The 21,435-nt window shown below is 52.4% G+C and overlaps 1 protein-coding gene across 1 annotated transcript in view; it reads right to left on the bottom strand.

The window, feature by feature from the left end:
• Positions 1-318: 318 nt before the first annotated feature.
• LOC126263608 (uncharacterized) overlaps positions 319-21,435 on the bottom strand; it is a 67,771-nt gene continuing 46,654 nt past the window's right edge. The window contains exons 3-4 of the mRNA XM_049960694.1: positions 17,291-18,249; positions 319-1,313 (exon numbers count right to left, since the gene is read on the bottom strand). Coding sequence (XP_049816651.1) covers positions 319-1,313; positions 17,291-18,249 — 1,954 coding nt within the window. The remainder of the gene's footprint in view (positions 1,314-17,290; positions 18,250-21,435) is intronic.

Genomic DNA, 21,435 nt, shown 5'->3' with positions numbered 1-21,435 from the left:
AATTCACTATCTTTCGTTATAATTCACTATCTTTCGTTATAATTCACTATCTTTCGTTATAATTCACTATCTTTCGTTATAATTCACTATCTTTCGTTATAATTCACTATCTTTCGTTATAATTCACTATCTTTCGTTATAATTCACTATCTTTCGTTATAATTCACTATCTTTCGTTATAATTCACTATCTTTCGTTATCATATATGTGTATTATGTGACCGAGAACGCCATGCTACACTTTTGGCGCCGAAGTTTGCTCGACAGTTGAATGTGCCATGACGGTAAAGAGCACGTTTGATTGCCACGAAACCCCTCGCTAAGTTAGTTGACTCTCTCCCTCTCCCTCTCGCGCCGCCCCGCTCTCCCTCTCGCGCCGCCCCGCTCTCCCTCTCGCGCCGCCCCGCTCTCCCTCTCGCGCCGCCCCGCTCTCCCTCTCGCGCCGCCCCGCTCTCCCTCTCGCGCCGCCCCGCTCTCCCTCTCGCGCCGCCCCGCTCTCCCTCTCGCGCCGCCCCGCTCTCCCTCTCGCGCCGCCCCGCTCTCCCTCTCGCGCCGCCCCGCTCTCCCTCTCGCGCCGCCCCGCTCTCCCTCTCGCGCCGCCCCGCTCTCCCTCTCGCGCCGCCCCGCTCTCCCTCTCGCGCCGCCCCGCTCTCCCTCTCGCGCCGCCCCGCTCTCCCTCTCGCGCCGCCCCGCTCTCCCTCTCGCGCCGCCCCGCTCTCCCTCTCGCGCCGCCCCGCTCTCCCTCTCGCGCCGCCCCGCTCTCCCTCTCGCGCCGCCCCGCTCTCCCTCTCGCGCCGCCCCGCTCTCCCTCTCGCGCCGCCCCGCTCTCCCTCTCGCGCCGCCCCGCTCTCCCTCTCGCGCCGCCCCGCTCTCCCTCTCGCGCCGCCCCGCTCTCCCTCTCGCGCCGCCCCGCTCTCCCTCTCGCGCCGCCCCGCTCTCCCTCTCGCGCCGCCCCGCTCTCCCTCTCGCGCCGCCCCGCTCTCCCTCTCGCGCCGCCCCGCTCTCCCTCTCGCGCCGCCCCGCTCTCCCTCTCGCGCCGCCCCGCTCTCCCTCTCGCGCCGCCCCGCTCTCCCTCTCGCGCCGCCCCGCTCTCCCTCTCGCGCCGCCCCGCTCTCCCTCTCGCGCCGCCCCGCTCTCCCTCTCGCGCCGCCCCGCTCTCCCTCTCGCGCCGCCCCGCTCTCCCTCTCGCGCCGCCCCGCTCTCCCTCTCGCGCCGCCCCGCTCTCCCTCTCGCGCCGCCCCGCTCTCCCTCTCGCGCCGCCCCGCTCTCCCTCTCGCGCCGCCCCGCTCTCCCTCTCGCGCCGCCCCGCTCTCACTCCCCCCCAGGGGGTCCACAACTCATTTGTGGATACGTCTGTGGCGAGCACGGGTCCCCAAGCCATTGCAGCCTTCGTTCTCTCCAGGGCTGCATTTCCATTCCCTTCCCATCCTTTCCCCTCCTTGCTCCTTTCCCCTCGCCCTCTCCTCTCTCCCTCTCTTAGTGTCCCTGCTTACGTTGGCCCCGCTATCCTCCTGGTTCTGCTGGTTTTCCAATTCGGCTTTGTGTCATAATCATCTCCTCTTTTTAGCATTCCTTGGTCCCCCTCTGGGATTTGACCTCCATTACAAAATATCTCCTCCGTAATGTGAGCCATTTGGGGAAGAGCATCTTACCTAGTGTCTCCGACGTGCGCCCTCCTAGTACATTCCACCTTTTCTTTCACGTCGTCATCTGATGCTAGGGTGCATAGCCAGCACGGTAGCCAGCCCGTGTGGTGGGGTCGCTATGTACCCTTTTGATTGAGCCCCCTGAACACAGAGGGATCACACTTCTGATACCTGAGCTGTGACCACCTCATGCGTGCCTTGGAGTGGTTGCTCGTCATCCAGGAGCATCTGAACTCCCGGCAATGGCCGCCGTGCCAGACGGCCCTTGCTGTGGCTGGGTGGCGCACGTGAGGAGAGCCCCTGATCGGAGTGGGTGGTGTCAGGGCGGACGCTATGCAAATGAAACGCATACGGGTCCAGAACACTGGCCGTTCTTCTGTGGCCGTCTCTCTGCGTGGAACTGATTCTTCAAGTGCTGCTTCTCTTGCATCTTCGGCCTTCCCTTCCATGGCTACCCCCTGGGAAGAGGGTCACGCCCATCATCTAGGGGAAAAACCTCTCCCCCGTTATCTAGTTTGCACCAGGACTGATGGAGATACTTTCACCAGTGTCAAAACTTTATTCTTTGTGGAACACATTGAAGAAAAGTTTGGCAAAGTGGACTCCCTGAGCAAGATGCGGTCGGGTTCGTTGCTGATAAAAACTACTTCAGCTGCCCAATCTGAGGCCCTTCGTGCCTGTACCCATCTTGGCACAATTCCTGTGTCCATTACCCCCACCAGTCTCTAAATATGGTACAACATGTGATTTTTCACAGGGACCTCTTCCTTCAAACTGATGAGGAACTTCGGGACAATCTCGGACGGCGGGATGTTCACTTTGTTCGGCGTGTTCAGAAGGGTCCTAAAGACAATCCTATTGATACTGGTACCTTTATCCTGGCCTTTGAAGGGGATACCCTTCCTGAGAAAGTTAAGATTATGTTCTATTGCTGTGATGTGAAGCTGTACATTCCACCTCCTATGAGGTGTTTTAAGTGCTTGCAGTTTGGTCACATGTCTTCCCGCTGTTCCCAGGCCCCTCTCTGTGGTGACTGTGGACGTCCACTCCATGAGGGGAGTCCCTGTGTTCCCCCTCCTGTATGTGTAAATTGTCATGGTAGTCACTCTCCACGTTCACCAGATTGCCCAGTATATAAGAAGGAAAAAAAGATACAGGAGTATACGTCCCTCAATCATTTAACCTACACAGAGGCCCGTAAGAAATAGGCAAGACTTCACCCTGTGTCCATAACCTCTAGTTACGCCTTGGTTACATCTTCACCCCTTCCTCCCCCTTCCTTATCCCCATCCCGGACCCCTCTCCTCCCCCCTCCCCTGCGGCTCCCACACCTTCTCCTATGGGCGCTGCTCCCCCTCCCCAGCCGGAGAAGTGTCCCACTCCTTCGACGTCTGCCGGTCAAGGGCGCCTCTACCGGGATACCCCTTCCCGTCACCTTCCAGGCCAAAGGTCTGCTGCCACGCGACGACCGCGAGAGCCGCGGTCTCTCGGCCCCCAGGTCGCCCGGTCTCTTTCTGTTCCTGATCTTGCTGCAGCTGGCTTCGTTATGCCACACAACCCTCCTCCATCTCAGCCTGAAACGAAGAAGAAACATAAGTCCCGGGACAAAGAGCCTCTGGTGTCACCGGAGGTCCCTCCCCCGACTTCACAACCGGATTCTGACCTGTCGTTCATGGATGTCGCCCCCTCCTTGTCGGTGACGGGTGGGGACCCGGCGGTATGACTGGATTTAGCGTGTTCAGCCCCCATTTAATCCGTCGTTCTGTGATTCTCCAATGGAATTGTAATGGATACTATTGTAACCTTCGAGAATTGAAATCCCTTCTGTCGTCCTACTCTGCAGCTTGTGTTGTTCTCCAGGAATCTCATTTTACTGATGCTCACTCACCGACCCTCCGTGGGTTCCGTGTTTTCTGTCGAAATCGGGTCGGACCCTTACGGGCTTCTGGTGGCGTTTGTACGTTGGTCCGTACAGACATTGCTAGCACGTGGATTCCTCTCCAAACTACATTGGAAGCGGTTGCTGTTAGGGTCCACTTAGAATCTGCAGTCACAGTTTGCAATCTTTATCTCCCTCCTGACAGGACTCTTACACCTGCTGCCGTAACCACCCTTCTTCAGCAACTTCCTCCTCCCTTCCTCCTCCTTGGGGATTTTAATGCTCATCATCCTTTGTGGGGCACTGCCTTTCCATCTAGACGAGGTCGTCTTATAGCCCAATTTATTGCTGTCCACGACCTGTGCCTTCTTAATGATGGCTCCCCTACTCATTTCAGTGCCGGTCATGGTACCTTTTCTGCCATTGGTCTTTCACTTTCTTCTCCCTTCCTCCTCCCTTCATTACACTGGTCGCCACACGACGACCTTTATGATAGTGACCATTTCCAGTTGATTATTACGCTCCCTTCCCGCTCCCCGATGGACAGGTTGCCGCGTTGGTCTTTCCAACGCTCCGATTGGCCACTATACACTGCACAGGTCGTGTTTTCTCTCTCTTTGTCGGGTTGTATTGATGACGTCCTACGTGACGTGTCTGACGCGATTGTTCGCGCTGCTAGCCTTCTGTCCCGCGCTCATCTGGACCATGTCATCGTCAGCAAGTCCCATGGTGGAGTACCGCCATTGCCATCCGTGTTCGCGGTCGAGCTTTGCAACACTTTACGAGGTACCCATCCGTAGCCAGCCTTACTACCTTTAAACGCCTTCGCACTAAAGCCCATTATTTAATCAAACAGAGCAAGCGCATATGTTGGGAACGATTCGTTTCTTCCCTTGGTTCTACTGTCCCTCTGTCACGGGTATGGGCTACACTTCGCTCTCTCCACGGTTGCCATCAGCAGTCCACCCTCCAAGGCCTTCACCTCCCAGATTGCATTTGTACAGACCCATTAGTTCTTGCAGAACATCTTGCGACCCCTTATGCAGTGGCATCAGCGTCAGCCTCCTATCCAGCTTCCACCTTATGTTTCACCCCTTGTGAGTCAGAATCTTACAACGAACCTTTTACTGAATGGGAAATTCTTTCTGCTCTATCTTCTTCTCATGATACAGCCCCTGGCCCAGATTCCATTCGTAACCAACCGCTTCAACATCTCAGTGCTCCACAACAGCAACATCTTCTTCGGGTGTTCAACCGTATCTGGCTTCAGGGGACTTCCCTGCTCAGTGGAGGGATAGCATTGTGCATCCTGTCCTTAAGCCTGGTAAGAACCGCCTATCTTTTGACAGTTATCGGCCAATTAGTTTGGCCAATGTTTTTTGTAAGTTACTTGAACGGATGGTAGCCCGTCGGCTCAACTGGGTCCTCGAATATCGGGATGTATTGTCCCTCTACCAGTGTGGCTTTCGAGAGGGACGGTCTCCAATCGATCATTTACTTCGCTTGGAATCCGCAGTTCGGCAGGCTGTTTCACAGCGCCGCCATTTGGTTGCAGTGTTTTTTGACCTTCGCAAGGCCTATGACACGGCCTGGCGCCATCACGTCACACTAACCCTTCATCAGTGGGGTCTTCAGGGCCCACTCCCGATTTTTATCCGCCAGTTCCTGATCCATCGGTCATTCAGAGTTCTAGTTGGTACTGCTTTAATTCTCCATGGACCCAGGAGACAGGCATCCCACAGGGTTCTGTCTTGAGTGTCCTTCTTTTCCTCATTGCTATAGATGGACTTGTGGCCTCTGTCGGTCCCTTGGTCGCCCCTGCCCTGTATGTGGATGATTTCTGCATTTGGGTTAGTTCTTCCTCGATGGCATCTCAGAACGGCAGCTCCAGGTGGCTATAAAGCGTGCCTCTGCATGGACCCTCTCACACGGGTTTCAATTCTCTCCTTTAATATCGCGAGTGGTCCACTTCTGTCGCCGTACTATGATCCACCCTGATCCAGAGCTCTATCTCGCTGCACAACGATTGCCTGTGGTCCCACAGTTTCGTTTCCTGGGTCTTCTTTTCGACAACAAGCTCACTTGGCTGCCCAATACCAGACCTCTGAAGGTAGGATGTTTCCGTAAACTCAATGGCCTTCGCTTCCTTGCCCACTCCTCTTGGGGTGTGGACCGTTCCCTCCTCCTCCATCTTTATCGTGCTATAGTTCGGTCTCGTTTGGACTATGGTTGTCAAGTTTATGGTTCAGCTGCTCCTTCCACACTGCACGTGTTGGATCCAGTCCACCATCGTGGTATCCGTTTGGCCACCGGTGCCTTCCCAACTAGCCCTGTTGATAGTCTCCTGGTTGAAGCTGGGATCCCCCCCTTTCTGTTCAGCGTTCGCAGGTTCTGGTGTCTTATGCACTCACTATCCGTTCCTCTCCCACTCATCCTTCCTATTCTATCCTGTTCCCAGACCATGGACGTCGCCCACCCGACTCCCGCCCTCGGGCGGGTTTAGCGGTTGGGCTGCGCCTTGCGTATCTTTGCCGTGATATTCAGCTTCCTTCTTTGTCCTGTCTTCCTCGCTCCCTCCCCTCCACCCTCCTTGGTTAGTTCCTCGGCCTCGAATTCGGATGGATCTCCGCCGCGGTCCGAAAGATTCCATCCCTCCGGTGGTGTTCCGTTCCTTTTTCCGCCGAACTTTATGGGAGTTTCGGGATGCTGTTGTTTTTTACACTGATGGCTCTAAATCTGCTGATCATGTGGGGTATGCCTTCACGTCCTCTTTTGGAAGGGAAAGTCATCTGCTGCCACCTACATGTGGGGTGTTTACTGCGGAATTGATGGCAATTTCCCAGGCCCTTACCTTTATTAAACAATCCCAACACAACCGCGTTTAGTTATGTACGGACTCGATGAGTGGCCTTCTTGCTATTGACCGGTGTTTTTCGCACCATCCCTTGGTCTCTGCCATCCATGACCATCTCGCTGATACTCACCATGCTGCTTGTTCCATTGACTTCCCTTGAGTCCATGGCCATGTGGGTATCCCGGGTAATGAGGTCGCTGATCGTTTGGCTGGGGGAGCAGTTGCTTACCCCTCGTTTTCTGTAACCCCTCCTGCAGTGGATTTACGGCTTCACATTAAATCCCACTTCGCGCACTCATGGGCCAATTCTTGTGAGGCTACTCCCCTGTATAATAAACTTCGTGCAATTAAGGTGACACCATGCATGTGGCATTCTTCATTTCGCCCCTCCCGATAGGACACGACCACACTGTGTCGTCTCCGCATTGGCTATACCAAGCTGATCTATCGTTTTCTTTTGCGTGATGAGCCACCCTCACCATGTGGTTTTGGAGCCTTCCAGTCAGTAGCCCACATTTTGGTTGAATGCCCCCTTCTTTTGGCTCTGCGTGCTAAGTACAGACTCGCCCACACTTTACCTTTGATGTTGGCTGACGATTCCCGGATGGTCTCTGTGGTTCTCGGTTTCCTCTGGGAGAGTGGTTTTTATACTCAGTTTTAAGGATTTTATACTCAGTTTTAAGGTTTTTAATCTCTCGGGTGTTGGGGCAGGGCGGTGAGTGTTTGTGTGTCTCCCAATGTAGGCAGTTTTGGGAGATTCCTGATTCACCTCCCTGACCGAAATCCTTTTTTCTTCCCCTTTTACTCTGTTTTTACCCCTTTTTAAGGCTTGGTTAGTCTTTCTATTCCCATACGTACTTTCTACATTATAACAGTAGTACGATATAAGTCACACGTGGTCTTGCCTATGCTGCTTCAGCGTAGTGTTGGGTTCGTTCTCTTGCCGACTTCCCTCATTTTGTTTTTTACCAATAACAATGTGACTCCCCTTAAACGTTTTTCCCTTTTTCTGTTTTACTGTTTGTGACTTTACTGAGATGTCCCATTAGCGGAATGGAGTATATTTGAAACAAGGGACTCATGACATTGCTGTTCGGTCCCTTAAACCTCAAACAACCAACCAACCCACTATCCCACTCGCCCTCCCGCTCTCCCTCTGGCGCCCTCCCGCTCTCCCTCTGGCGCCCTCCCGCTCTCCCTCTGGCGCCCTCCCGCTCTCCCTCTGGCGCCCTCCCGCTCTCCCTCTGGCGCCCTCCCGCTCTCCCTCTGGCGCCCTCCCGCTCTCCCTCTGGCGCCCTCCCGCTCTCCCTCTGGCGCCCTCCCGCTCTCCCTCTGGCGCCCTCCCGCTCTCCCTCTGGCGCCCTCCCGCTCTCCCTCTGGCGCCCTCCCGCTCTCCCTCTGGCGCCCTCCCGCTCTCCCTCTGGCGCCCTCCCGCTCTCCCTCTGGCGCCCTCCCGCTCTCCCTCTGGCGCCCTCCCGCTCTCCCTCTGGCGCCCTCCCGCTCTCCCTCCCGCTCCCCCCTCTGTCGCGCCCCCCCCCATCGCCCCCCTCTGTCGCGCCCCCCCATCGCCCCCCTCTGTCGCGCCCCCCCATCGCCCCCCTCTGTCGCGCCCCCCCCATCGCCCCCCTCTGTCGCGCCCCACCCATCGCCCCCCTCTGTCGCGCCCCCCCATCGCCCCCCTCTGTCGCGCCCCCCCATCGCCCCCCTCTGTCGCGCCCCCCCCATCGCCCCCTCTGTCGCGCCCCCCCCATCGCCCCCTCTGTCGCGCCCCCCCCATCGCCCCCTCTGTCGCGCCCCCCCATCGCCCCCCTCTGTCGCGCCCCCCCCATCGCCCCCCTCTGTCGCGCCCCCCCCATCGCCCCCCTCTGGCGCGCCCCACCCCATCGCCCCCCTCTGGCGCGCCCCACCCCATCGCCCCCCTCTGGCGCGCCCCACCCCATCGCCCCCCTCTGGCGCGCCCCACCCCATCGCCCCCCTCTGGCGCGCCCCACCCCATCGCCCCCCTCTGGCGCGCCCCACCCCATCGCCCCCCTCTGGCGCGCCCCACCCCATCGCCCCCCTCTGGCGCGCCCCACCCCATCGCCCCCCTCTGGCGCGCCCCACCCCATCGCCCCCCTCTGGCGCGCCCCACCCCATCGCCCCCCTCTGGCGCGCCCCACCCCATCGCCCCCCTCTGGCGCGCCCCACCCCATCGCCCCCCTCTGGCGCGCCCCACCCCATCGCCCCCTCTGGGCCGTCACCCCACCGCGTGCTCTCTCTCTCTCTGACGCTCTCTCTCTCTCTCTCTCTGTCGCTCTCTCTCTCTCTCTCTGTCGCTCTCTCTCTCTCTCTCTCTGTCGCTCTCGCTCTCTCTCTCTCTCTCTGTCGCGCTCTCTCTCTCTCTCTCTGTCGCTCTCTCTCTCTCTCTCTCTCTCTGTCGCTCTCTCTCTCTCTCTCTCTCTCTGTCGCTCTCTCTCTCTCTCTCTCTGTCGCTCTCTCTCTCTTCGCTCTCTCTCTCTCTCTCTCTGTCGCTCTCTCTCTCTCTCTCTCTCTCTGTCGCTCTCTCCTCTCGCTCTCTCTCTCTGTCGTCTCTCTCTCTCTCTCTCTCTCTCTGTCGCTCTCTCTCTCTCTCTCTCTCTCTCTCTCTGTCGCTCTCTCTCTCTCTCTCTCTGTCGCTCTCTCTCTCTCTCTCTCTCTCTGTCGCTCTCTCTCTCTCTCTCTCTGTCGCTCTCTCTCTCTCTCTCTCTCTGTCGCTCTCTCTCTCTCTCTCTCTCTGTCGCTCTCTCTCTCTCTCCTCTCTCTCTCTCTCTCTCTCTCTCTCTCTCTCTCTCTCTCTCTCTCTCTCTCTCTCTCTCTGTCTCTCTCTCTCTCTCTGTCGCTCTCTCTCTCTCTCTCTCTCTCTCTCTCTGTCGCTCTCTCTCTCTCTGTCGCTCTCTCTCTCTCTGTCGCTCTCTCTCTCTCTGTCGCTCTCTCTCTCTCTGTCGCCTCTCTCGCTCTCTCGCTCTCTCGCTCTCGTCGCTCTCTCGCTCTCGCTCTCTCGCTCTCTCGCTCTCTCGCTCTCCTCGCTCTCTCGCTCTCTCGCTCTCTCGCTCTCTCGCTCTCTCGCTCTCTCGCTCTCTCGCTCTCTCGCTCTCTCGCTCTCTCGCTCTCTCGCTCTCTCGCTCTCTCGCTCTCTCGCTCTCTCGCTCTCTCGCTCTCTCGCTCTCTCGCTCTCTCGCTCTCTCGCTCTCTCGCTCTCTCGCTGCACCCTCTCACTATAGCATACAAAATCATCTTCTCTAGTCATTATACAACTTTTATCAGCGACACGCCTCACTCGCTATCCCGGCTAATGAATACCCGACCATTACGCGTAAGGCCTGTGAAGACATCGCCGACGCGGGTTTGTGTACTGTAATCATCACCACATTTCATTGGACAACAAGGAAAGACGCGAATTCGCTCGTCGTCGATGTTCTAACGTCTCACTCCTTCCGTCATGCATTACGCTTCATCCATTCAACATACACATTCATTCGCGCCGCCGTTTAGAGACTCCTATATCCGAAAACATACCATCATTCAACACCTATCACTTGCTCTTATATAATAACTCATCCATCAGACCTGGGGGCAAGGTCACCCCTTTCTTTCAGCAGGAGAGAGCTATTTTTTTTTACAGTGTTAGCTAAATTGCGCCATTAACTTATCACCAATCGCGAAACGTATCTTAAGATACGTAAACACTCTTACTCAATTACACAGCTTTCCCGCTGAGGACATGAGCTTCAATATTACAGTTCTTAATCCAATAACCACCAAAACAAGTACTAAATGCTCAAACTAATCCCATTCCACCTTACAAAGCGAGCGTCCAAGCGCCACCGGCGGCATGTCAAGTATTCTATGCCCGATGTTTGGTCCACCAGCCGATGGACTGGGTCCTGGGAGCCGTCCGCGAGGCGTGCATGTACACAGACATACAGAAAACAGAGCAAGCGCTCTCCGAATGTGGAGGTGACTCGATACGCCTGGGTTACATTGACAGGCAATTTTAGAACACAGAACGATAGGTTATGTCGCGGTCGCATCGGTGGATCTGACATAAAATCGAAAGAAATGCGAAACTGATTAGCGCATATGTATAAACTAACCTAATATACACCGAAAGGCGGTGAAAATGAGGACGTACTTGCTTATCTTCTGGTTCGCAGGGAGCAATTTGTACATGGAGTCAAGTATGCGGCAACAAGAGGAATGTAGGAAAACGATTACATCGAAGCGAGTGGAATCAAGAAGGTAGTCAATTTTCTCTCGTTGAGTTCGTATTATAGCGTATGTCTACTTACAAGGGAACCCTCCCCCCCATCGCACCCCCCTCAGATTTAGTTATAAGTTGGCACAGTGGATAGGCCTTGAAAAACTGAACACAGATCAGTCGAGAAAACAGGAAGAAGTTGTGTGGAACTATGAAAAAATAAGCAAAATATACAAACTGAGTAGTCCATGCGCAAGATATGCAACATCAAGGATAGCGTGAGCATAAGAGCGCCGTGGTTCTGTGATTAGCGGGAGCAGCTGCGGAACGAGACGTCCTGGGTTCGAATCCTCCCTCGAGTGAAAAGTTAAATTTTTTTATTTTCAGACAATTATCAAAGTTCAGGCACTCACACAATCAACTTCGCTCTCCAAAATTCCAGGACATGTTCAGATTTGCTTGGACATATGCAAGATTTGTCGGTCTACATACGGAAAAATTTGAAAAAGTTGAAATATATGTTTTGACAGAGCACAGGGAAAACTGTGCGACTGTGAAACTGTTGCATACATTTGTTGCAGTTTATGTGACAAACACTCATGTTTTCATCACTTTTGTGGGAGTGATTATCACATCCACAAGAAAACCTAAATCGGGCAAGAATCTTTTTACCCATTCGCCAAGTGTACAAGTTATGTGGGTCGACAACGTATTCCTGTCATGTAATGCACATGCCGTCACCAGTGTCGTATAGAATATATCAGACGTGTTTTCCTGTGGAGAAATCGGTTGACGTATGACCTTGCGATCAAATGTTTTCGGTTCCCATTGGAGAGGCACGTGCTTTCATCTACTAATCGCACGGTTTTGCGGTGCGGTCGCGAAACACAGACACTAAACTTATTACAGTGAACAGAGACGTCAATGAACGAACGGACAGATCATAACTTTGAAAGAAAGTAAACTTTTCACGCGTGGGAAGATTTGTACCAATGACCTCCCATTCCGCAGCTGCTCACGCTAACCACGGAACCACGGCGCGCCTGTGTTCATATTATCCTTGATGTTGCCTATCTTGCGCACGGACTACTTAGTTTGCTTATTTTTTCATAGTTCCACACAATTACTTCCTGTTTTCTCGATTGATCTGTGTTCAGTTTTCTTCCTGTTTTCTCGATTGATCTGTGTTCAGTTTTTCAAGGCCTATCCACTGTGCCAACTTATAACCAAATCTGAGGGGGGTGCGATGGGGAGGTTCCCTTGTGAGGTAGCAGTGATACACGCGAGTTGAATACTCTGTATCATGCTTTTCAGGAGGACAGGGAATCATTTACGTCTTAACTTACATCTGTGTTAAATGATAACAGAGTGTACGGGATGATGATTGAGATAGAGCTGTAACTAGGTACTATTTAAACGTTGACTCATTTATTCTGGAGAAGGACAAGTTGCTGAAGGTCATTTTTTTTTCAGTGTTCTATTTGGATGCTTTAGTCACGTGACACAGCCTGCGTTCTAGTCGTATGCAGCTACAATACTTTACACATGATAGATTGGATGATTTTCGTAAAAATGTATCGAGCTACGTTGTGTATAAATATCATTCCGTTCTTGTTCTTATTTAACTGTATGCTATTAAATTAAGACACTGAGATCTGTTACTGTAGATCGATATGGTGTGCTAAGCTCCAAGACTTGGTCACATCTCGAGAAATGTGGTGCACTTGGAGAGGTTAGGACTAGGAAAGCTCTATTCAGTCCACAGAGGTGAAGTGTAGCTATATTCGTCTGCTCGGTTGAAGATTAATTGGGTAGCGATGTTGCGGGGTAGGCTGGTCAATGCCGAGGTGAGGATGGTCTTTTAACGTAAGAGGGCGAGATTGCTCTGTGACCATCATACGCAGAGAGATTGATAGAGTACTATGCGCGAGGTCTTAGAAATATGTATCTCGTTGTCTGGTATACTTTGATCGTTTTTGTGTGTTCGAGAATTAAGTGCGAATGGACGTACGGAGCAGTCATCTATCAATGCTCGCTATGATACTTCTAAAGAGGAGGAGGTATGGTTTAGCTATGATAGTGAAGTTAGGAAAACATGCTGTCACATGATTGGCCAGTGTTGGACACTGTAGAATTTTTGGCGGTATCAGCTGTGATGGATAATATTACAGTAGATCGGTGGTGTCTTATCCATCCCATTGGGTGACACATAATGATTGAGTGACAATGCTTGTTTGAGATGGGGAACAAATTTTGGTTGATGGACCGCAACTTCTGAAATTGCTAGTGCCGAAAACGGTGATCCAGTACTTGTGTGCAAAATGAAAAATCACTAGAAATGGAAAAATGGAACACAGAGTTATCACCTATTGGGTCGTTGCGACATATAAGTTTAAATGTTGAGCCCGTCAGTCACTTTTTTTTTGGGGGGTGGGGGTAATTTGGAAAGTCGCCACAGCGCCACCAGGCTCTTCTAGTTTCCTTGTGTTGTGGCTGTCCTTTATTTAAAATCACTCAATGTTACACTATCGACTGCAAGAATATGATTTACAAGGTGCAAGGTATAGTTTCCTGTGAGAGACCGGGCATCAGTCAAATGGTTCAAATGGCTCTGAGCACTATGGGACTTAACATCTGTGGTCATCAGTCCCCTAGAACTTAGAACTACTTAAACCTAACTAACCTAAAGACATCACACACATCCATGCTCGAGGCAGGATTCGAACCTGAGCGCTTCATGAGCATGGAGAGATGCTTCTGAGTTTGGTCCCGTCGAAGTACACATACAGATAACATAGATAGACTTTCTCTAGCCTACCGTAAGTAGTGTAGAAGGAATGACTGCCACCATGTCCAGCCCCTCTGATGGAGAGACAGAGAATAACAAAAAATAATACATTTTACTCTTCTGACAGTTGATGCAACCTATACGGAAATTTACGTATCATTTGATATATTACAGAGGTCGATAGGGTTAATACTCAATTAAACCACATCAAACTAATTTTCCCCTGCAGTCGAATATCATCGTAGGCTTGACTAACCAGAGGAGATATTCCTAAGAACTTGAAATATGGTGAACAGCCACAAAGGCTGTTTGGGCCGTTATTTTCAATTAGAGACCACGGCTTCTTCTTGGCAGATAGACAGCATTCTTCCCTCCCCTTTCGACGAGTGCCTGCCACTCCAGGGAACCCATGCAGGCCAGAACAAATCTTAAGCGTCACTTCGGTTAGTTTGGATACGGGCACTTCTTTCTGCCGGTGGGTGCTTAGCAGGTTGCGATACAAAACTGACGGGAGAGGCCCCGTCTTCCTCAGTTGCTTCCAGTGGTTAACTGGAGCAGCTCCGTGGATTTCAGTAGCACAGACGTTGCCACCTTTTGTACGTCTTCGTGCTTGCCTACTGTTCTCAGTAGCAGCCGTGGACGTTAAAACACTTGTTCCAAATATTTCGCATTAACGGTAACGCTGCCTCGATTGTTTATGATGCGTACCATCACAAAAATGCTTAACAATTATGACGATCTTGGGAAATGAACAGCTCCTCTACAAAAATAAACACGGATTCCGCGAACAGAGATGCTATGAAACTCAGCTCGCTCTGTTCCTCCATGAGATCCACAGCGCAGTGGACAACGGCGCTCAGGTTGATGCCGTGTTCCTTGATTTCAGTAAGGCATTTCACACAGTCTCGCAAGGCCCTTTAATGAAAAAAAAAAATGAGCTTATGGAGTATCGGAGCAGACCAGCGATTGGATTCAAGACTTCCTTGCAGATAACACACAACACGTCGCTCTTAACGGAACTAAATCGACAGCTGTAAAGGTAAAATCTGGAGTACCACAGGGAAGTGTGATAGGACATTCGTTGTTCACAATATATATAAATGCTCTAGTAGAAAGCGTCGGATGCTCTTTAAGGCTATTCGCAGATGATGCAGTCGTTTATACCAAAGTAGCAACGCCAGAAGATGGTCAGAATTTGCATAACGGCCTGCAGAGAATTGACGAATGATGCAGACGCTGGCAGTTGACCTTGATAACGTAACATATTACGCATACATACGAAAAGAAATCCACTACTGTACAGCTACACTGTTGATGACAAACAGCTGGAGACAGCGCCTGCTGTAAAATATCTAGGCGTAACTATCCAGAGCGATCATACGTGGAATGACCAGATAAAACATTTAGTGGGAAAAGCAGACGATTCATCAGAAGACTCTGAAGGAAATATAACTTACCCACGAAGGAAGTGGCTTATAAGACGCTTGTTCAACCGATTCTTGAGTATTGATCTGGGATCACTGTCAGGTAAGACAGATAGAGGAGATAATGAAGATCCAAAGAAGAGTGGAGTGTTCCATCATGGGATCCTTCAGCTGGCGAGAGAGCGTTATGGAGACTCTACTGGCAAACGTTACGGGAGAGACGTTGGTAGTAGAACAAAGTATGTGTCACCCCACTTTCATTGTTGCCAAATTTATTGAAGATGGCGTTACTGACGTCATCCAAGATGGCGGCGTGTAGACTTCGCAACAGCGCATGACGTCATCCAAGATAGTTGCTTTTGGCTGGAAGATAGGCCAATAGGGCTATGTCCACTAACCTAACACCCCAGAAAAATGGTGGGAATCTTGAATTTTTATGGGAAAATAGGTCAACTGGGTTAACACCACTATCTAATCCCTCTAGAAAAAATTGGCACCAAATTCAAATTCCAACACGAAACCGTACCTGTCTTTATTATTATTAATTATTAATGATTATCATTTATTGACATTCATTATCATTTATCATTTTTTATATCATGCACGTGTGTATGCAGTCCAACTATGTAGGTTCATACCCCTGTCACCAGAGAGCGCCGCCGTTACGTCATTCAAGATGGCGGCTTTTGGCGGGAAAATAGGTCAATTCAGCTATGTCCACTAACCTAAGCCTCCAGAAGAAATGGCTGCAAATTTGAATTCCACCAGGATAATGGCGGGCTTGTCTTTAATATCCTTTATATCAACGATGTGTCCAACTGGGTTATTTGATATCTGCCCCACCTGCATTACATGATTAAAGATGGCCAACTGGGCCACATCCTAAGTCCACAAAGTTTGAATTTCCATGGTCATTTATCCTTCCACCGCTAAATTATTAAAATCTCGTCATTTGTACTACGCTAAGTCACAAGGTGGGAAAATGACTCTTTATTTCAGGCATTTTGATCATGCAGTTGTGTCCCAACTCACTTAGTAAACATCCTCGAGATACTCACACCACGAATTGCAGAGCGCAGCTGACGTACCCACAGCCAGCTGAGGCCCCGCGCACCAGGTAGGCAGCGACCAGCCCCCAGCTACTGGCGTCCCAGTGTCCGCCACACCGCTTGCCTTCAGTAAACTTGTTTTGGCGAGCACTTAACACTGGACAGGATGGAACCTGTCCATGGCTAAGTCACAACAGTCGGCCGTTCGATCCAGGACGCGGTGGACAGACAACGTATGCTTGCACTTTCGGTGGCAAAGTTGTATTTCTGGACAGGTTCGAAGAGGTCCATATTTTCGTCAGACACCCGCCAATCGGTCCGCATTCCACCACGTGTCTGTCGTGGACAAAAGAACACCTTTCGCACCAAAGTTGTTTCGTCGGGACACTTGAATCTTCCCTGACTTCTCACACCAGTCCAAGATGTTTGCTACAAAGTTCTATCACTTGACATGCTAAAAGCTATCCTTTATCATTATTCATCATTATTCATTATGATTTATTATTATTATACTTTTCGTCATTATTTATTATCATTTATCATCATTTATTATCATTCATTATAAATCACTATCTTTCGTTATAAATTGCTATCTTTCGTTATAAATTGCTATCTTTCGTTATAAATTGCTATCTTTCGTTATAAATTGCTATCTTTCGTTATAAATTGCTATCTTTCGTTATAAATCGCTATCTTTCGTTATAAATCGCTATCTTTCGTTATAAATCGCTATCTTTCGTTATAAATCGCTATCTTTCGTTATAATTCGCTATCTTTCGTTATAATTCGCTATCTTTCGTTATAATTCGCTATCTTTCGTTATAATTCGCTATCTTTCGTTATAATTCAGTATCTTTCGTTATAATTCAGTATCTTTCGTTATAATTCAGTATCTTTCGTTATAATTCAGTATCTTTCGTTATAATTCAGTATCTTTCGTTATAATTCAGTATCTTTCGTTATAATTCACTATCTTTCGTTATAATTCACTATCTTTCGTTATAATTCACTATCTTTCGTTATAATTCACTATCTTTCGTTATAATTCACTATCTTTCGTTATAATTCACTATCTTTCGTTATAATTCACTATCTTTCGTTATAATTCACTATCTTTCGTTATAATTCACTATCTTTCGTTATAATTCACTATCTTTCGTTATAATTCACTATCTTTCGTTATAATTCACTATCTTTCGTTATAATTCACTATCTTTCGTTATAATTCACTATCTTTCGTTATAATTCACTATCTTTCGTTATAATTCACTATCTTTCGTTATAATTCACTATCTTTCGTTATCATATATGTGTATTATGTGACCGAGAACGCCATGCTACACTTTTGGCGCCGAAGTTTGCTCGACAGTTGAATGTGCCATGACGGTAAAGAGCACGTTTGATTGCCACGAAACCCCTCGCTAAGTTAGTTGACTCTCTCCCTCTCCCTCTCGCGCCGCCCCGCTCTCCCTCTCGCGCCGCCCCGCTCTCCCTCTCGCGCCGCCCCGCTCTCCCTCTCGCGCCGCCCCGCTCTCCCTCTCGCGCCGCCCCGCTCTCCCTCTCGCGCCGCCCCGCTCTCCCTCTCGCGCCGCCCCGCTCTCCCTCTCGCGCCGCCCCGCTCTCCCTCTCGCGCCGCCCCGCTCTCCCTCTCGCGCCGCCCCGCTCTCCCTCTCGCGCCGCCCCGCTCTCCCTCTCGCGCCGCCCCGCTCTCCCTCTCGCGCCGCCCCGCTCTCCCTCTCGCGCCGCCCCGCTCTCCCTCTCGCGCCGCCCCGCTCTCCCTCTCGCGCCGCCCCGCTCTCCCTCTCGCGCCGCCCCGCTCTCCCTCTCGCGCCGCCCCGCTCTCCCTCTCGCGCCGCCCCGCTCTCCCTCTCGCGCCGCCCCGCTCTCCCTCTCGCGCCGCCCCGCTCTCCCTCTCGCGCCGCCCCGCTCTCCCTCTCGCGCCGCCCCGCTCTCCCTCTCGCGCCGCCCCGCTCTCCCTCTCGCGCCGCCCCGCTCTCCCTCTCGCGCCGCCCCGCTCTCCCTCTCGCGCCGCCCCGCTCTCCCTCTCGCGCCGCCCCGCTCTCCCTCTCGCGCCGCCCCGCTCTCCCTCTCGCGCCGCCCCGCTCTCCCTCTCGCGCCGCCCCGCTCTCCCTCTCGCGCCGCCCCGCTCTCCCTCTCGCGCCGCCCCGCTCTCCCTCTCGCGCCGCCCCGCTCTCCCTCTCGCGCCGCCCCGCTCTCCCTCTCGCGCCGCCCCGCTCTCCCTCTCGCGCCGCCCCGCTCTCCCTCTCGCGCCGCCCCGCTCTCCCTCTCGCGCCGCCCCGCTCTCCCTCTCGCGCCGCCCCGCTCTCCCTCTCGCGCCGCCCCGCTCTCCCTCTCGCGCCGCCCCGCTCTCCCTCTCGCGCCGCCCCGCTCTCACTCCCCCCCAGGGGGTCCACAACTCATTTGTGGATACGTCTGTGGCGAGCACGGGTCCCCAAGCCATTGCAGCCTTCGTTCTCTCCAGGGCTGCATTTCCATTCCCTTCCCATCCTTTCCCCTCCTTGCTCCTTTCCCCTCGCCCTCTCCTCTCTCCCTCTCTTAGTGTCCCTGCTTACGTTGGCCCCGCTATCCTCCTGGTTCTGCTGGTTTTCCAATTCGGCTTTGTGTCATAATCATCTCCTCTTTTTAGCATTCCTTGGTCCCCCTCTGGGATTTGACCTCCATTACAAAATATCTCCTCCGTAATGTGAGCCATTTGGGGAAGAGCATCTTACCTAGTGTCTCCGACGTGCGCCCTCCTAGTACATTCCACCTTTTCTTTCACGTCGTCATCTGATGCTAGGGTGCATAGCCAGCACGGTAGCCAGCCCGTGTGGTGGGGTCGCTATGTACCCTTTTGATTGAGCCCCCTGAACACAGAGGGATCACACTTCTGATACCTGAGCTGTGACCACCTCATGCGTGCCTTGGAGTGGTTGCTCGTCATCCAGGAGCATCTGAACTCCCGGCAATGGCCGCCGTGCCAGACGGCCCTTGCTGTGGCTGGGTGGCGCACGTGAGGAGAGCCCCTGATCGGAGTGGGTGGTGTCAGGGCGGACGCTATGCAAATGAAACGCATACGGGTCCAGAACACTGGCCGTTCTTCTGTGGCCGTCTCTCTGCGTGGAACTGATTCTTCAAGTGCTGCTTCTCTTGCATCTTCGGCCTTCCCTTCCATGGCTACCCCCTGGGAAGAGGGTCACGCCCATCATCTAGGGGAAAAACCTCTCCCCCGTTATCTAGTTTGCACCAGGACTGATGGAGATACTTTCACCAGTGTCAAAACTTTATTCTTTGTGGAACACATTGAAGAAAAGTTTGGCAAAGTGGACTCCCTGAGCAAGATGCGGTCGGGTTCGTTGCTGATAAAAACTACTTCAGCTGCCCAATCTGAGGCCCTTCGTGCCTGTACCCATCTTGGCACAATTCCTGTGTCCATTACCCCCACCAGTCTCTAAATATGGTACAACGTGTGATTTTTCACAGGGACCTCTTCCTTCAAACTGATGAGGAACTTCGGGACAATCTCGGACGGCGGGATGTTCACTTTGTTCGGCGTGTTCAGAAGGGTCCTAAAGACAATCCTATTGATACTGGTACCTTTATCCTGGCCTTTGAAGGGGATACCCTTCCTGAGAAAGTTAAGATTATGTTCTATTGCTGTGATGTGAAGCTGTACATTCCACCTCCTATGAGGTGTTTTAAGTGCTTGCAGTTTGGTCACATGTCTTCCCGCTGTTCCCAGGCCCCTCTCTGTGGTGACTGTGGACGTCCACTCCATGAGGGGAGTCCCTGTGTTCCCCCTCCTGTATGTGTAAATTGTCATGGTAGTCACTCTCCACGTTCACCAGATTGCCCAGTATATAAGAAGGAAAAAAAGATACAGGAGTATACGTCCCTCAATCATTTAACCTACACAGAGGCCCGTAAGAAATAGGCAAGACTTCACCCTGTGTCCATAACCTCTAGTTACGCCTTGGTTACATCTTCACCCCTTCCTCCCCCTTCCTTATCCCCATCCCGGACCCCTCTCCTCCCCCCTCCCCTGCGGCTCCCACACCTTCTCCTATGGGCGCTGCTCCCCCTCCCCAGCCGGAGAAGTGTCCCACTCCTTCGACGTCTGCCGGTCAAGGGCGCCTCTACCGGGATACCCCTTCCCGTCACCTTCCAGGCCAAAGGTCTGCTGCCACGCGACGACCGCGAGAGCCGCGGTCTCTCGGCCCCCAGGTCGCCCGGTCTCTTTCTGTTCCTGATCTTGCTGCAGCTGGCTTCGTTATGCCACACAACCCTCCTCCATCTCAGCCTGAAACGAAGAAGAAACATAAGTCCCGGGACAAAGAGCCTCTGGTGTCACCGGAGGTCCCTCCCCCGACTTCACAACCGGATTCTGACCTGTCGTTCATGGATGTCGCCCCCTCCTTGTCGGTGACGGGTGGGGACCCGGCGGTATGACTGGATTTAGCGTGTTCAGCCCCCATTTAATCCGTCGTTCTGTGATTCTCCAATGGAATTGTAATGGATACTATTGTAACCTTCGAGAATTGAAATCCCTTCTGTCGTCCTACTCTGCAGCTTGTGTTGTTCTCCAGGAATCTCATTTTACTGATGCTCACTCACCGACCCTCCGTGGGTTCCGTGTTTTCTGTCGAAATCGGGTCGGACCCTTACGGGCTTCTGGTGGCGTTTGTACGTTGGTCCGTACAGACATTGCTAGCACGTGGATTCCTCTCCAAACTACATTGGAAGCGGTTGCTGTTAGGGTCCACTTAGAATCTGCAGTCACAGTTTGCAATCTTTATCTCCCTCCTGACAGGACTCTTACACCTGCTGCCGTAACCACCCTTCTTCAGCAACTTCCTCCTCCCTTCCTCGTCCTTGGGGATTTTAATGCTCATCATCCTTTGTGGGGCACTGCCTTTCCATCTAGACGAGGTCGTCTTATAGCCCAATTTATTGCTGTCCACGACCTGTGCCTTCTTAATGATGGCTCCCCTACTCATTTCAGTGCCGGTCATGGTACCTTTTCTGCCATTGGTCTTTCACTTTCTTCTCCCTTCCTCCTCCCTTCATTACACTGGTCGCCACACGACGACCTTTATGATAGTGACCATTTCCAGTTGATTATTACGCTCCCTTCCCGCTCCCCGATGGACAGGTTGCCGCGTTGGTCTTTCCAACGCTCCGATTGGCCACTATACACTGCACAGGTCGTGTTTTCTCTCTCTTTGTCGGGTTGTATTGATGACGTCCTACGTGACGTGTCTGACGCGATTGTTCGCGCTGCTAGCCTTCTGTCCCGCGCTCATCTGGACCATGTCATCGTCAGCAAGTCCCATGGTGGAGTACCGCCATTGCCATCCGTGTTCGCGGTCGAGCTTTGCAACACTTTACGAGGTACCCATCCGTAGCCAGCCTTACTACCTTTAAACGCCTTCGCACTAAAGCCCATTATTTAATCAAACAGAGCAAGCGCATATGTTGGGAACGATTCGTTTCTTCCCTTGGTTCTACTGTCCCTCTGTCACGGGTATGGGCTACACTTCGCTCTCTCCACGGTTGCCATCAGCAGTCCACCCTCCAAGG

Source organism: Schistocerca nitens, chromosome 6 (genome assembly GCF_023898315.1).
Source record: "Schistocerca nitens isolate TAMUIC-IGC-003100 chromosome 6, iqSchNite1.1, whole genome shotgun sequence".
In the NCBI taxonomy this organism is placed as follows: Eukaryota; Metazoa; Arthropoda; class Insecta; order Orthoptera; family Acrididae; genus Schistocerca; species Schistocerca nitens.
This window is presented reverse-complemented; position numbering and strand designations above follow the sequence as displayed.